At 45.3% G+C, this 14,902-nt stretch overlaps 1 protein-coding gene across 1 annotated transcript in view; it reads right to left on the bottom strand.

Annotated features, from left to right (window-relative positions):
• afap1 (actin filament associated protein 1) overlaps positions 1 to 13,525 on the bottom strand; it is a 49,985-nt gene extending 36,460 nt beyond the window's left edge. The window contains 1 exon segment of the mRNA XM_020643620.3: positions 13,292 to 13,525. Within this exon segment, the coding sequence (XP_020499276.2) occupies positions 13,292 to 13,328 (37 nt within the window). The 5' untranslated portion in view covers positions 13,329 to 13,525.
• Positions 13,526 to 14,902: the final 1,377 nt, after the last annotated feature.

Raw genomic sequence — 14,902 nt, 5'->3', positions numbered from 1 at the left:
AGTGAGGAATTCAAGATTTAAAAGGCTGGAGACTTTGTGGAACAACTTACGGTAAGTCAGAGATTTGAAAACAAGAAGTGCATCACCGTGAGCACAGGACCAGCTCATTAATCCACCTGAACACTCCCTGTGTTTGAGTTAAAGCTGTTCTGAAGTTATCTGCTCTTTCATCTAACACTAAACAGACTCTGAACAAAAGCAACACACTGTTATACAACAGGCGAGTGTGCAGCCAGGTAGAGATGGAAAACAGAGCGTCCAGTCAGTCAATCAATCAGCTCAGGACAGACCTGGCAGCCCACCTGACGCACATTCTGCTGCAGAGTTCTTTCCGTCTGCTGGTGGAAAACAACGACACCGCCTCCTCCTCTCACAGAGCGAAAACATCAGGAGGAACCAGAAGTGGAGGTACACCTTCACAATGATCATATCTGACAGCTGGTTGTGATACGGACGGCTCTGCAGATAACAAACATCTCGCTGTGTTCCTGTGCAGCTCGAGCTTACAGTCAACATGTGATGGTATCACAGGTGACGACATGGTGCAGGTGAGCGGCTGCAGACTGAAGGAGCGAGTGGAGAAGAAGATGACAAGCTCAAGAAAAGCTGACTGGGCGGATATAGTAAAGAAGACGTCACGCAGATGTAACCTCGATCAAGATCAGTTAGTGAGAATTAAAGTTCAGCTCCTTCACATGATAAACCTTCAGGCTGAAAAAAACACATCTTCAATTCATTCAATGAACTTCCAGTCACAAGCCGACTCTCTTTGAGTACATTTCTGTGAATATCTGTCCAATAAATCAAGAAAAATATCAGAAATAAAACTAATGACAGGTGCATGGGTAATAAGCCCAAAGGAAATATTCAGCCGAGTCACACCACCTGAAATATTAAAAAAGAACCAGAAGGCCACTCAGCGCCTGCAAACCAAATTGAATGAAACTCTGGCACATGTTTACATTCTGTAGTTTTTATTCGGGCCAGACTGATTTTGAGTTTTTGATATTGGGGAGTAAAATAATTCAAAAAGATATATCGGCCAAAATCTTCCAAAGCTTGGATTTATGTAGAGATAGAAAAACTCAGCTATTGTATCAAAAAAAAAAAATCAGGTTTTACATAATAATATTGAAGCAACTTTGGCCTAGCTCTTAGATCACGCCCCATGCACAGAGGCCTTAGTCCTCCGAGCTGACGACCCCGGGTTCAAATCCGACCTGTGGCTCCTTTCCTGCATGTCATCACCCACTCTCTCTATCTCCTGAATTCCTACTCTATCCACTGTCATATCAAATAAAAGGCATAAAAGCCAAAACATATCAAAGCCAGAAGCAGAAGAGGTGAACTAATGTGACCCAAGTGTTAAATATCCCAGCAGTCTAAAACAAACCCCGTCCCTCCAGCCGCTCCACGTGCTGGACCAACGAGTCCGTCTCCATGGCAGGGACTCTGCGTTCCTGCTACTCTCCTCCAGGTACGTGATGAACAACAAACCTCTCCTTGTGAACACCACATCTGAACAGAACTCACACAGGTTTTCTATGATTAACCGTGGACAGGTGAGGCTGCAGCTCGCTGGAGGAACGCGGAGACATGTTCCTCTTGAAATCTGATATTTATAAAGTGCACGTTTCCAATGCATTCTTTTCTCAGAGCAGCTCGGAGGCTGGGTCCCTCAGCGTCTTTCACACATTCCTCACGTTAACCAGATGATTCTGCAGGAGAGAGAGGGAGGGGAGTACAAACCAGGAAGGAGGGAGAAGGAGGAGAGAAGAGAACGTGATGCAGAAAGTGAAGCAAGGAGTCAAGAGTCAAGATTATTTTTTTTCCACCTTGTTGATATGATGCATTTAGCATTTAGCTTGACCGATTGACTCACATTGAGATTCTGTTCAACTACACGTAGCATTGATATAAAGACAAATATTCTCATTATAGCTTCATATAGAGGACTCTGATGATGCTTCTGACACTTCTGCATCTTTGCCTCAGGAGACCCCCCCCCCCGCCCCCCCCCCCCATCCTGTCTGACAGGGATAGCCCCCTGCTGTGAGGTGTGAACGACCAAATCAGGAGGATATAAAGGGCAGTTCTCCTGAAATGATCTAAAAGTTTTCAGGAGTGCATGTGTTAAAAACGGCTCATGTCAATCAAACTCTGCCGGTGAGTTCTTTCAATTTCAGGTCATTTTTTGGGGACTTTTATTTGATGTCGAGGTGTGTGATAGAGTGGAGGGTGACATGTACAAAACAGAGTCAGGACCCAGAGTTGATCCTGCGACCAGTTCAACGAGGACTGAAGCCCGCCCACACACACACACACACACACACACACACACACACACACACACACACACACACACACACACACACACACACACACACACACACACACACACACACACACACACACACACACACACACACACACACACACACACACACACACACACACACACACACACACACACACACACACACACACACACACACACACACACACACACACACACACACACACACACACACACACACACACACACACACACACACACAATGTTCCTGTTTGAGCCAAGCTCTCTTCACTGCTCCATTTACTGTTTCACAGAGTTTTGTGCAACCTGTGCAATACTTTACCTCCACAGGGGTGGTCAAAAAACTACCCCTGTGTGTGCGAGTGTGTGTGTGTGTGTGTGTGCGCGTCGTTAAAACCATAAAGCCAGCACTCAAGATTACCAGAGTCGGCGAGGGAAAATCAAGTGGCACGGAGCGAGGAGGACCACCCTCAAACAGGGCCCGAGGGCGAGTAAAAAGTACCTCATCGTGCAAACAAACCTCCCACGCCCTTCCTTCAAAGACTCACTCCTCCTGTCTCACTCTCTCCTTTTCTCCGTCTGTCACTCCACTCCACCTCTTTTTTGTTGTTCATTTAATGCAGAATTTTGATTGTGCAAACAGCTTCTTTTTCACGCACACGGAACACGTTTAGGTCAGTCGTCTGATAGCTCACATATTCTTTCAATTATATTTACATCAGGGCAAATATAATTTCCTCTAACCACATTTGCTGTGTCAACACCACGCATGCATGAGAAATGATGGAAGCTCTTTCCAAGAAAAACAATGAATCCCTACACCCAGACGCTCCCACACACACACACACACACCATGAAAACACCTCGACATGTCGGAGGGATGTTTTCACTGCAAGGTATTCACACTTCCCGGAGCTCAGAACAAAGCGGGTTTTTTCCTGCGTGAGGTGTGTTGTGTGTTTTTTTTTTTCCTCAAGACGGCTAGGGTCATGTTTGGGTCTCGGAGAGAACTCGAGACCCCGAGGCTCCAACGCTGGAGTTGTTGTCGGTGCAAAAAAATGCATATGTGGGTTAGAGGGAGGAGGGGTTTTCTGTGCCATTTCCCAGAATACAGCTGTTCTGATAGACAGCTCACAGACTGAGACCGTGCCCCCTCTGTGTGTGTTTCAGGTGTCTGCTAACAGCAGTGACTTTAACACACACACACACACACCAAGCTGTGAACTACAAAAACATCTGAATCACTCGTCACTGCTCATCTGTTGACTCGTCACTGTTCATCTGTGTTTACTTTGGGGAAGGGGGGGGATACAGTTATTGAAAGATGCAGCTTTTCATATTACAGCCAGTTGTTGATTTTTAAAAGTACTGTCTTACTAAAAGCGGAGGTCAGGTTGAACAAACAGCAACGTTTTCTAGCTGCTCCCGAGGTGTTCCCAGACCAGATGGGATATATATTTGTTTAGTCAACCCCGGGGTCTCCTCTCAGCTGGACGAGCCCAGAGAGCCTGGACCAGGAGGCATCCTGATCAGATGCTCAAACCACCTCAACCGGCTCCTTTCAATGTGAAGGAGTAGCAGCTCTACTCTGAGCTCCTCAGCCTCCTCTCTAAGGCTGAGCCCAGACTCCCTCCAGCTGCTGGTATCTGCGATCTTATTCTTTCGGTCACTACCTAAAGCTCATGACGATCTGAAGAGGTGAGGGTTGGAAGGTGGATCGACTGGCAAATCAAAACCTTTGCCTTCAGGAGGTTCAGCTCCTTCTTCACTTCGATGGTCCAGCACAACGCCCGCATTACTGCTGATGCTGCCCCAATCCGTCCGTCATTCTCACGGTCCAAAGTCTTAAACTTTGCCTCATTACCATCCAATTCCCTGAAACTCTTACATCCCAGCTGTTACTGCTGGTCTTGTGGGTCCAAACCCACCCGACCCAAACAATCTGTCAAACCCAGTCCAGACCTTCTTACACCGATCAGTCGTTTAGACCACAAGAAAAATATGAAAATATGTGCCCAGCTTGAGGTGCCGTTTTAGTTTGGGGTAGAAAAGCAAGAAGGGTGTAATTTGTCACAGAAAGGTTATATAACATCGAAAGACACATCAGCAGACTGCATGTCATCTCCATCGCACGCCATGCCAGACGCCATCAAAAAAAATCTCAAAATCATCCAAAAAGTATTTTCATTCAGACAGGGAGGATGTCCGGGGTAAAAACCTTTTTCTCTGTTGCAGGTGATAGACCCCTCCCCCTCCCTCGGGGTCTGACACACGGCTGACAAAGCCGACGGATGCACGAGAAGCTCCGACACATTCGATCACCTCCGCTCAGTACTCTCTCTGTGCCTCTGGGAAACTTTTATTGCGCTGTGGGCTGAGCGTTACAGTAAGACGGTGGTTTTTCTTTTTCGTTAATTGAGGTCGGGTTTTATGGTCGGGCATCGTCATGGTTACTGCTTCCAGCGTGCCACCAAAACACAGCAGGCATGATTGCATAAGAACCTACACACACAAACACACACTAAAGAAAAGGCAATGCAAAGTTTCCAACAGTCCGTACACAGGAACGATACATCCACAGACGATACGCTTCAGCTGCTAAAATCACTTCAATGATTCTGTTCAAACTCTGAACGAAGACGTCCAGGAGGCAGCGATAGGAGGTCAATGTTTGCATGCTCTCTCTCTCTCTTTCTGCATCTGCCTCTACAACTTCCTCAGCTCGTCCAGTCGCAGCAGACGGCTATTCACAGAGAGTTTGCTTCTGCGCTCAGTTTCTGCCTCGTTGTAAGAAAGGCTTTCCTCGCTGCTATTGCAAAATGTTACCAAGTGTTTGCTTGGGGGGTGGAGGGGTGGGAACAAAGTTTGGGTTCATTGCGTGCACAGAGATCGCACCACTGGCGTGCAGACAGTCACTGGTGGTGTGCTGGTTGCAGGGTATAAACGTCACCCTCCCCTCCCCACTCGCTTGAGGTGAATATTTCTGAATATTTCCTGCTATGTTCTCACATCAGCTCACTCGGACTTTTTTCAAGCCGGACAGCCTAGCGGTTATGTCGCACCCCCATGAACAGAGGCTGTTGTCCTCATCTCAGCGGCCAGGGGTTCAAATTCGACTTCTGGCTCTTTGCTGCATGTCGTCCCCTCACTCTCTGCTCCCAACATTTCCTGTCTCTCTTCAGCTGAAGGCAAAGAGGCCACAAAAACAACTTCAAAAATCCACAAATGGAACCTAAAAAAATCAAACCCAGATAAATCAGTCTTCATTATTTTTGCTCCAAGAAGCCAAGTCTTCTGTTTTTTGATTTGAACATGTTTATGCTCATTGAAGCGTCTTTAAATTCTGATACATGTCATGGACAAAGTAGTCTACTACGTCCTTAACTTACTGCGTCTCAACAATCTTAGCTGCAAGAGATTTTTGTTAAATGATAAAGAACAAAAATATTGATAGCTTAAACCCAACTTACTTAGCATTTCAAGTTGTGCAGATTTCAGGGATATAAAGTATTTAGAGATGCTCCATGAAATGACTGAAATAGAAGCAATAGTACCAATGCAGGGGCTGCTAGACCATTCCCTCTGCAGGGCTGTAAGGGTTAAATACATCTAATAATCTCTCTCCTCATAGTCTAAATATTCTCTCCCTATAATTAGAAAAAGCCTTAAATACGGCCCTATAGACCGGTGCATATGGTCTAAACTGTGGGTAAAAAGCTGTGAATGTTGTGCAATAATTCCAGTCATAAATGTTTCATATACGTCTGCAGAGCCTCAACTTGGACGAGCACCAAAAGAGAGAGAGAGAGAGAGAGAGAGTAGTGAGAGCAGGCGATGCTGCATTAGTTTATGATGAAAGACTCTCTGTCTCGCTCTCCCCTCGTGTCTCAGCTCTGTAATTATGAGGTCTGTGTGTTTGCTTCGTTCCATCGGGCATGCCAAGCGATCATCACAGAGCGCGGCTGATTCCTATCGAACTGTACAGGTGGTTCACCGTACGAGCAGATGTTTCTCTGACCGCAAACGCACATCTGCAGAAAACCCTGATTTAAAGACACGACAAGAGGGAGAAGAAAGGCTTGGCGACGGAGGGATGGAGCGGCGCTGACGGAGATTTACAGAAGATATGAGAGAGGAGAATGAAAGGGGGTTAGTCCAATAGCGAGCTAAAGACAGTATTTGTGGAGAGAGATGATTCGCCCTTTGGTATCTCTTTTAAAAGATAATTAAAGGGTGCTTAGATAGAACCTCAGGCCAAAGACGGTGACTGGGGGGAAAGGGGAGGAACTTGTAAAGAAGCTCCAGCTGTGGGATTGGATCTACTGGTGGGAATGGGGGGGAATGTGGTTTCCTTGATTGGGCCGGGATTGGAAGCTGCCTTGGTGTGAGAAGAAAGTGTCACATGGTGCAGACGTTTCTCGTTAGTGAGGCTGTGAGGGATTCAATACGACTAAGACGTGGTGAGATCATTCACTTATCCACTTATGAAGTTAACCCCCCCCACATACACAGGGATGTGAATGATAACATTCACATCCCTGTGTAGGAATACATGTTGACGTGTCCTTGATAATCAAAGTTCTGTCGTTAATATCATCTTCAGATTCTTTGTATAAAAACAGAAAAACCTCACTGCATTATGAACGCCTTCATGAAATGATCAGAAAAAGGGTTCCACTCAGTCGGGTATCTGATTTTGAATTCTCCCTGAGTTAAAGTTGGTTATTGGTTCATCCTGACCCCTCAGAAAATATATCATTAATCCAGTCTATCCTGTGTAAATGTGTCTCTGAGTCACGACTGTCTACAATGAGTGAGAAGCTCGAGTCCCGCTGGCTGTGTTGTTGTCAGGGCTGTGTTTACATGGACGGGACGGCCGGCTCCTCCCCTTGTGTATAAAAGCTGTTTCAGTCAAGAAGAACATACTCACTGATTATTTGGATGTTACGTTAGCGTTTTTAGATCACGCTCATTCTGTGTCAGTTTATGTTCAATGTGAAGCTACGAGCTAACAATAGCATGCTAACACAACAATACAGGAGACAATTGCAGCTCAAGCTGAGGATGGGGTTGGAGGTGTGTCGCTGGAGGAGAGCGGACGCTTCAGTATGGAGGAGCTGTCGCCCAACAGGAAGTTTGTTTCGGTTTCATGCTGGTGCTCAAGGGTGACATCTACTGGATCAAAAAGTCGTTTTACATAACACATTAAGCCTCAAATATTCTTGCTTTTGCACCAAGCGTACATGTAGACAACTGGCTGTATAATGAATGTAAATGTTCACATACTTGCTGATGTACAACGTGTGTTACTGGAGGATTCCTCTAGAGGGAGCACCACATAAATTAGACAGTGTAAAACACAGAAGCAGAGATGATCTGTCGCCAGTTATTTTGGCATGCACGTTTGTTTCTATGCAGCAACAATGACACATCTTAGCTGCATACTTGATTTTAGATAACCTTTTAGATATCCTTTTCTTGATCTCACACATGCATGTCTGGGAAATCCTGAGATCTGCATGGACGAGTCAATCTGAGCACATTAAGAGTATAACTCGCTCAACGCTGTCTTCTAACCTTACGCCAGTGTCTCATCTTTAGAGGCCAAATAAAGTCCTGATTGTGTCTGCCAGCTCCGGGCCTTTTCATCTGTCAACACACATTATATACTGCCCCCCTCACCAGACACACCCATGTGAGAATCTGTGAGTCTGAGCATGTTTGACTCATTGACAGATCCAAAGTCAAGCCAGATCACCGTGCAAACTTTGCAGCTGAAATTTGTCCCGAGTGATTCCTGGACCCTTCCCTGAGCGGTTGTCGTTGTCATCTCTATCAAAAGGGTCTCTGTTAATCTGATAGGCCCCTTGCTGTGCGAACCCCCACAACCTAATTTGGCAAGCCACCAATACAGCTTTGCTCTCTTAATCCCAAAGGCTTTGTCCGAGACAGACAGCCTAACAAGCTCATCCTATTATATCAATAAGCCTGTTAAAGATGCCTGCTGATGCTGATCAGAAACAATCCCTTCCTAATTGTCACAAATTACCAAGACGACAATCAACGCCAAGATACAAAGATAGGACTAATTCAACTGTCAGCTTTAGATTTTCAGGCAGGAGTCCAAATGTAAATGTTTGGTTGATGATGTTAAAGCAGTAGGCTCATTGCCATTTGTGTTATAGCTGAATAAACTTTCCTCTTTGGCATCAGGCTCATGTTGTGCTCGAGCTCCTGATCCTTCTCCTGTGTTTTTCCAGATGGATATTGACAGAGAGGGAAGGCAGCAAGGTCTATGATTAGTCGGCCTCCAGATTTAAGTCTCTGTTCCCGCATGCCATCTTACTGACGGGTCAGCTTTGGAGGGAAGGAGGAGAAATTACAAACTGGTTTCTCCTTATCCCTCCTCTTTGCTTCTGGGATTCATCCTCCAACCCACCACCTAAAAAGGAGGGAGGGGTGGGGGGGGGGGGGGGTTCACGTGTTTGACACATGAAAGCTTTTAAACTTCAATCATCATTGGGGCAACGAGGCTTTGGGAGCGAGGCGGAGAAGGGGAAAAAGACCCCCAGCTCTAAAGCAGGACCAAATGGGCCAAGTGGGCCAGAACGGTGACACCATGTACCCGTTCTGCCCACATCACACACACCCCGATTAATTGCTCGTGGAGTCAGGGTTTCCGTGTGGAAAGCTGCAATAATAAAAGGTTATAAACACTTAAACACTTGTGCAATTTTGCCCCCAAAATATAGCACCCCATAAGAGTGTGTGTGTGTGTGTGTGTGTGTGTGTGTGTGTGTGTGTGTGTGTGTGTGTGTGTGTGTGTGTGTGTGTGTGGATTCTTCAGCAAGGACCTGCTGAAAGGAATCCTTGACTTGCAAAAGCAGCTGGATGTGTTTCCAACACCAGCTTGTCAAGAAAAGTGAGTCGGGGTTCCACAGACCAGTAGATCAACAGCTCTTCTTTTCCCGTTTCCCCACAAAATGCTAAACCCAACTTTCAGCTTTGGCCCAGAATCATACCTGTAAATTCTTGTTGGTCAACAAAGCTGTCAAGTCTCGTTAACAGAAAGCGATGTGCACAAATTGCCGACTTAACCAATTGATTGTCATCACCCTCACTGGTTAGCACAGGAATGACGAGTCGGCTAAATGTTGTTTCTAAACTGAAACACATCATCTCGCCACTACTCCAGGTCTCCAGCTCTGGTTAACGCACTGCTCTACTACCAGGATGTAAACCAGAATCATCTGTAGCATGAAGCTCTTCGGCAGTGTTTTGATCTTGAGTATGGAGATAAAGTTGTATGTAGGTTGTGTCAGATTAAACAGATAGACTTGTGGCTGGTGGTGCTGCCACTGCTAACGTTGACGACCCTCATCAGACACTATGATCCCATGTTAAGCCACGTTTAATCAACTTTGAGTGTTCTTTCTTTACTTCAGACTAGTCAACTAGTGTGAACTGAAATTAGCTTTTTATAAACGGGGAAAGACGTCCCTCAGACAAAGGCTGCACAGCTCGATTAATTTGAGCTCCTTTTTGGTGAACTCTGGCTTCAGTTACTGTCCTGCTGCTTCCCGCTACTAGAACCTGACCAGTACAGAGTGTGTGACCTGTAAGCCAGGATCAGGACCAGGATTTCTCTGATGTACACCCAACTACTTAGGGTGGAGCACCTGTCCATCATCTCAGCTGAGTGGCGCTTAAAACGTATCTTTCAAGTAAAAGGAAGCTGAAATCTGGCTACCTGGTGATGAAAATCAAATCACCCGAAAAAAATAAAATAAGACTTTTCTGTGATTATTTTTAGGCCCAAAAAAACCAGGCCAAAAGTACGCCTGAATGAAAACATCATGGCGCAGAATGGTTAGAAGGAATGTCAGATGCAAGATGAGACATGTACAGCTTTTACAATGCACGAATGGATTCAGCTCAGACAGTAATAACGCAGGAAAACAAAACCAAAGCTGACTCAACATTGTGCGAACGTCTCCCTCGCATTGAATAAAAAGTCTGATCTGCATAATTCACGTCTCTTGTGTCACTTCAGGACGCTGTATTCGCATTCCCTTGGTAAGTCATCGAGCTGTGAAAACATTGAACATAACTGTGGGACCACATGTACAACAATAAGACCTGCTATCAGATGATAATATCAGTCTCATTTATCACTTCAGAGTACGTTCCTTGTTCCAGATGTGTGTAGCCGACAGTATCAGGATCCTGAGTAAACAAGGGGGGGTTTACCTTCTGCTACATACCTGCATATTGGTCGACTTAAACTCACATTGGTTTAACCCTTGCCCAAATCCAAAACCAAAACACAATCTGCTGTGTTTTTCTGTGTGCCGCGGAGATGTGATTACAAGCCGTCTACACAATGAGCGTCTGTCAGAACCTCACCAAGTGGCGGGCAAGAGAAGCCCCCGCCGGGCCACCTGATACCCTGCAGCTGCTAGCGGAGGTCCTGTTGTTGTAGGACTCCATTCACTGCTCGAGAACGAGACATCGGAGATATGGAGCATTTGTGTTGTCATTCCAGGATCATCTTGGGAAACCTCTCTGGCTGCAGAGTGGAGTTATCCCCGTGTTGACCTGGACTGTGTTCTACATCTGACCGGCTGCTTTAGCTGTGCAACGCAGCACTAATGTTCAGAACTCTTCTGATCCTTTTTCATGTTTCAGTGAAGCATGCAGAAATAATGTGCTGTTTATGTATCCAGATCGGTTGTCTTAGCAACGTGGAGGTAATGAAAAGCAGAACGTCCTGAAGGTAACAATGCCAGAAAAACAATGAATCAGGTTATGTAACAGTCGGCTCGGCTGTGTCAAAGAGCTGACAATGAAAACATCTCGCGAAGAAAAGGAAAGTTTCAGCATCGGCTACATGCTTGTCAGGTGAGTTATTGCACAGTAGGTCATATGGGAGTGAGAGTATTTCAAGGTAACTGATTATGACATCGTGAAGACCAGAAAGAAAGACAGACGAGATTTTCATCATTTCCATCAACACTTGCTTCTATTTCTGTTGTTTTACTGCAACAGCCCAAACTCAAATCACTATAAATGTACACAAATATTTGCGAGCCAGCTTGGAGTGTTGCAGGTATCTCTTGCATGAGGTCAGACCGGTCAGTTCAAGTTCTTACTCCAGACGATCAGCAACAGAGTCCGAAATAAAGCAAACTAAGACCCAGCTTTTCAAACTTTCACACCAGCGCAAACTTGGCAAACACACCAACACAGTTTTTTGCAGCAGAACCAAACACGTCAGGTGTGAAGACGCCCTTAGGTAACTTCTGGGATTTTCCGGCAAGAAATTCCGACCTCTTAAGAGAGCATTTTCCTCACGCATCACACAGTTTTGGCTCGCTTGTAAATGTCCCCGTGTGAACGCAGATAAACTGGCAGTAATTAAGCAACCATGAAACAATTTGGTCGATGATTCAGACCAGAGCAAACGAACTAGGGGTGTAAAAAACGCCCCCGGTGGATGTAGTTTGCATTTCTTAATCCTTTTTTTTCATTCTTAATTCCAAGCTAATTGCAGGTTTGTGGCTGTCAGGATTACCCTCTAAGTCAGTGGTTCTGAACTCGTCTGGCATCAGGACCCACCACCAACTCCTCACTGACAAATTCTGATATTTTTCAACCAAAAGTTGGTGCAGTTTGCAGCTTCCGTCAAATGTTTTGTACCTCAGATGGAAGCAAGAAACTGAACAAAGAGCTTGACAGAGTGTTGGACACCAGTTGTTTTCCAGGTACATGCTCTCGACCATGCTCTTTGGGTCCCGACCCACCAGTTGAGAACCACTTCTCTAAGTGATACACGGAAATCACATCACATAAACAATGTCATCATATCTTAGACAGAGATCCAAAGAATGCATGCTACACATTTATGAGGTATGAACTGGAGCATTAAGTGAAGCCACATTAAATTACCAGATAATTGAATGGAGTTTGGCGTGCAGTTCATCCTGCACAGACACTTGACAACCAACCACAACCCTAATGACACAATCAAGAGCCAACTGTCTCTCCTCCACAGAGTCTCCTCCCTCCCTCCCTCCTTCCCTCCCTCTCTGACTCCCCCCCCTCCCCTCCCCTCCCCTCCCATCCTGTGAGAGCCAACATTTTATTAACCTGGATTATTTCAAACTGTGAAACCTTTCATACATTCAGCTTTCACAACATAAAATGACAAACGTGTTCCGTGATCACATTGTTTACAAATCTTCATCGGGGAGTGTGTGTGTGTGTGTGTGTGTGTGTGTGTGTGTGTGTGTGTGTGTGTGTGTGTGTGTGTGTGTGTGTGTGTGTGTGTGTGTGTGGAAGCGTGCACGCGCTGTGCAAAGGTAAAACCATCAACTGTCTAAATCTTAATTTTACTGAATTCATTTCCTTTTGCGCAAAACTCATTTTGAATCAGAGACGTCGCGTGGAGTTGCACCCTACAGGCATGCATTTTTTCAGCGCGTGGAGGTGTGTGCAGCGCGTGCGTACGTGACTGTATCAAGTAGCCTAATGCAAAGCAAAACCAAAAACAAGCTATTCAATATAACTGATCCAAACGAAATGACAAATGGATAGTTAGGAAAATAAACTGTATCATTCTTGAATGAAGTCACTGCATTCATTCTCCAACTTTTTTACGTTTTTCTTCACCTTTGAGGTTTCTTTTTTTGCAGGTTAAAGTGGGCTACAATATTTTAACTACCACAGTCTTCATGCCTTGAATATTCAGAAGGTATAAAAGACTTAAGGAATACTAGCCCAAATCATGAAGTGGGCAAACAGCAGAGTAAAGAGGTAGAAATACAAAACGGAAACGTCAGGTACTCGCGGCTCATTATAGGCCAGTTCGGATTTTGATGGTTTAATTTACATATTTAGTAGAAAAGGTGCGTTTACGTGACTTTTACTCCTGTGGGGATAATCCTCAACCCCAGTTTGTTTGAAGTCACTCACCCCTGCTGGAAGTGAAAAGAAGAGGGTCGCTCCTCATCGTGAAGTCAGACTCATCTAATCCGCCCAAAGACTCTCAGGAGCAGACCAGTAAAATCCACACACCACAGAGACCGGACGTTTGACGTTCACGCCGTTTGTGTTCCTTCACTTTCCACTTATTCCTGCTTTAAGAGCGAGCCGGCCGCTGGAGAGTCTCCGTTCAAACTTTTCTCCGGATCCTTCTCCTCCTCTTTCCTTTCCTTGCTCCTCTGCTCCTCCCCCCTCTCTCTCTCTCTCTCTCTCTCTCTCTCTCTCCTCCTCTCTCTCTCTCCCGCAAACTGCCTGCATGGAGAGTTTAGATGCGTTCAAAGACCATCATGAATTAGGCAACTCAAGGCAACCTCAATCCATGCCCTGAGTATGGATATTTATAAATCTGGATTTTGCGTAATTAAGGATTTGATTAGTGCTCATATTCACTTTTTACTTAAAAAAAAAAAGGTTTGCGACATTTCTACAATTTTTTGCAATGGATGAAGCCTGAGTGACGCCACCCGTCTGTTCCTGCAGGGGGCGCTGGAGTCCCATCGATGGCGGTCTCCGTCCTGGAAATGCTGTCTCAGTCTAACTTTCAGTCAACCTAACGACAGTCTGAGAGCTGGAGCTGAGGCGGGTTTTAAACCTCCTGACAAACCATTACACCGCGCCCACCTGTCAATCAGGTCAGCTACACACCTTATTGTGAATAACTCTTATCCTTCATCAAATCAAAACTGATGAGTCATCAAAACATTCATCCCCCCCTTACAGTGTGTGTCGATCGAGACATGAGCTAATCAGACCTGTTTGTTTTTTTGAACCAGACTGTAAACATGTTCATCTCTGCTGTGAAAACTGTGGGGTGCTAGTAAGCCTTGTGGTTGTGGTGTGCTCGCCTCATGTACCTCCTCCTCCAATCAGACGACCTGGGATTACAGTATTATGATAATCATAACAGTTGCAGTAGAGGGGCTCAAAAAGAGATACTGTTTATTTCTGCATTATGATTGAATACTGAACGAGAACACAACATGGTCTACTTTTTAGCACATGGATGCACATTTTACTGAGTGTCCTTGAACGCATCATTCTTCTCCACATGTGAAGATCATTTTAATTATAGCGCTGCATGAGATTTCAAAACTCTGGTTTGAGTAACTTTAATGTGTTCATCACTCAGCTTCAGGGTAAATAACATTTAGAAGTAGTTCACCTCTGACTCAGGATCATTTTATTTTACAGCCGCTCTGACGTTTAGCTCATCTACAGGAAACCTGTACATCATTGTTTGTGGGGATCATTGAAATCTGAATGATTCAGCCTCTGAACTACTCCAGAAGTTTTGTCTATCAGGATAAATTCAAACCCTGTGACCTCACAGCTCCTTCAGATGACTCTGAACCAGGTTTAGTTACACTTATCCACAAACCGGGGACTAAAAAGAGGCTAGCTTTCCTAATTACACTCCATTATCATAAGCTGCTGACTCCCCTCATCCCCAGGGGCAAGAGCCAGTCTGAGTTCAATATCCCATCTGCCACCAGGAGGGGAAGGAGGGGGAGGAGGAGGAGGAGGAGGAGGAGGAGGAGGGGG

Source organism: Labrus bergylta, chromosome 22 (genome assembly GCF_963930695.1).
Source record: "Labrus bergylta chromosome 22, fLabBer1.1, whole genome shotgun sequence".
Classification (NCBI taxonomy): domain Eukaryota; kingdom Metazoa; phylum Chordata; class Actinopteri; order Labriformes; family Labridae; genus Labrus; species Labrus bergylta.
The sequence above is the reverse complement of the archived record's forward strand: the minus strand, read 5'-3'. Positions and strand labels throughout refer to the sequence as shown.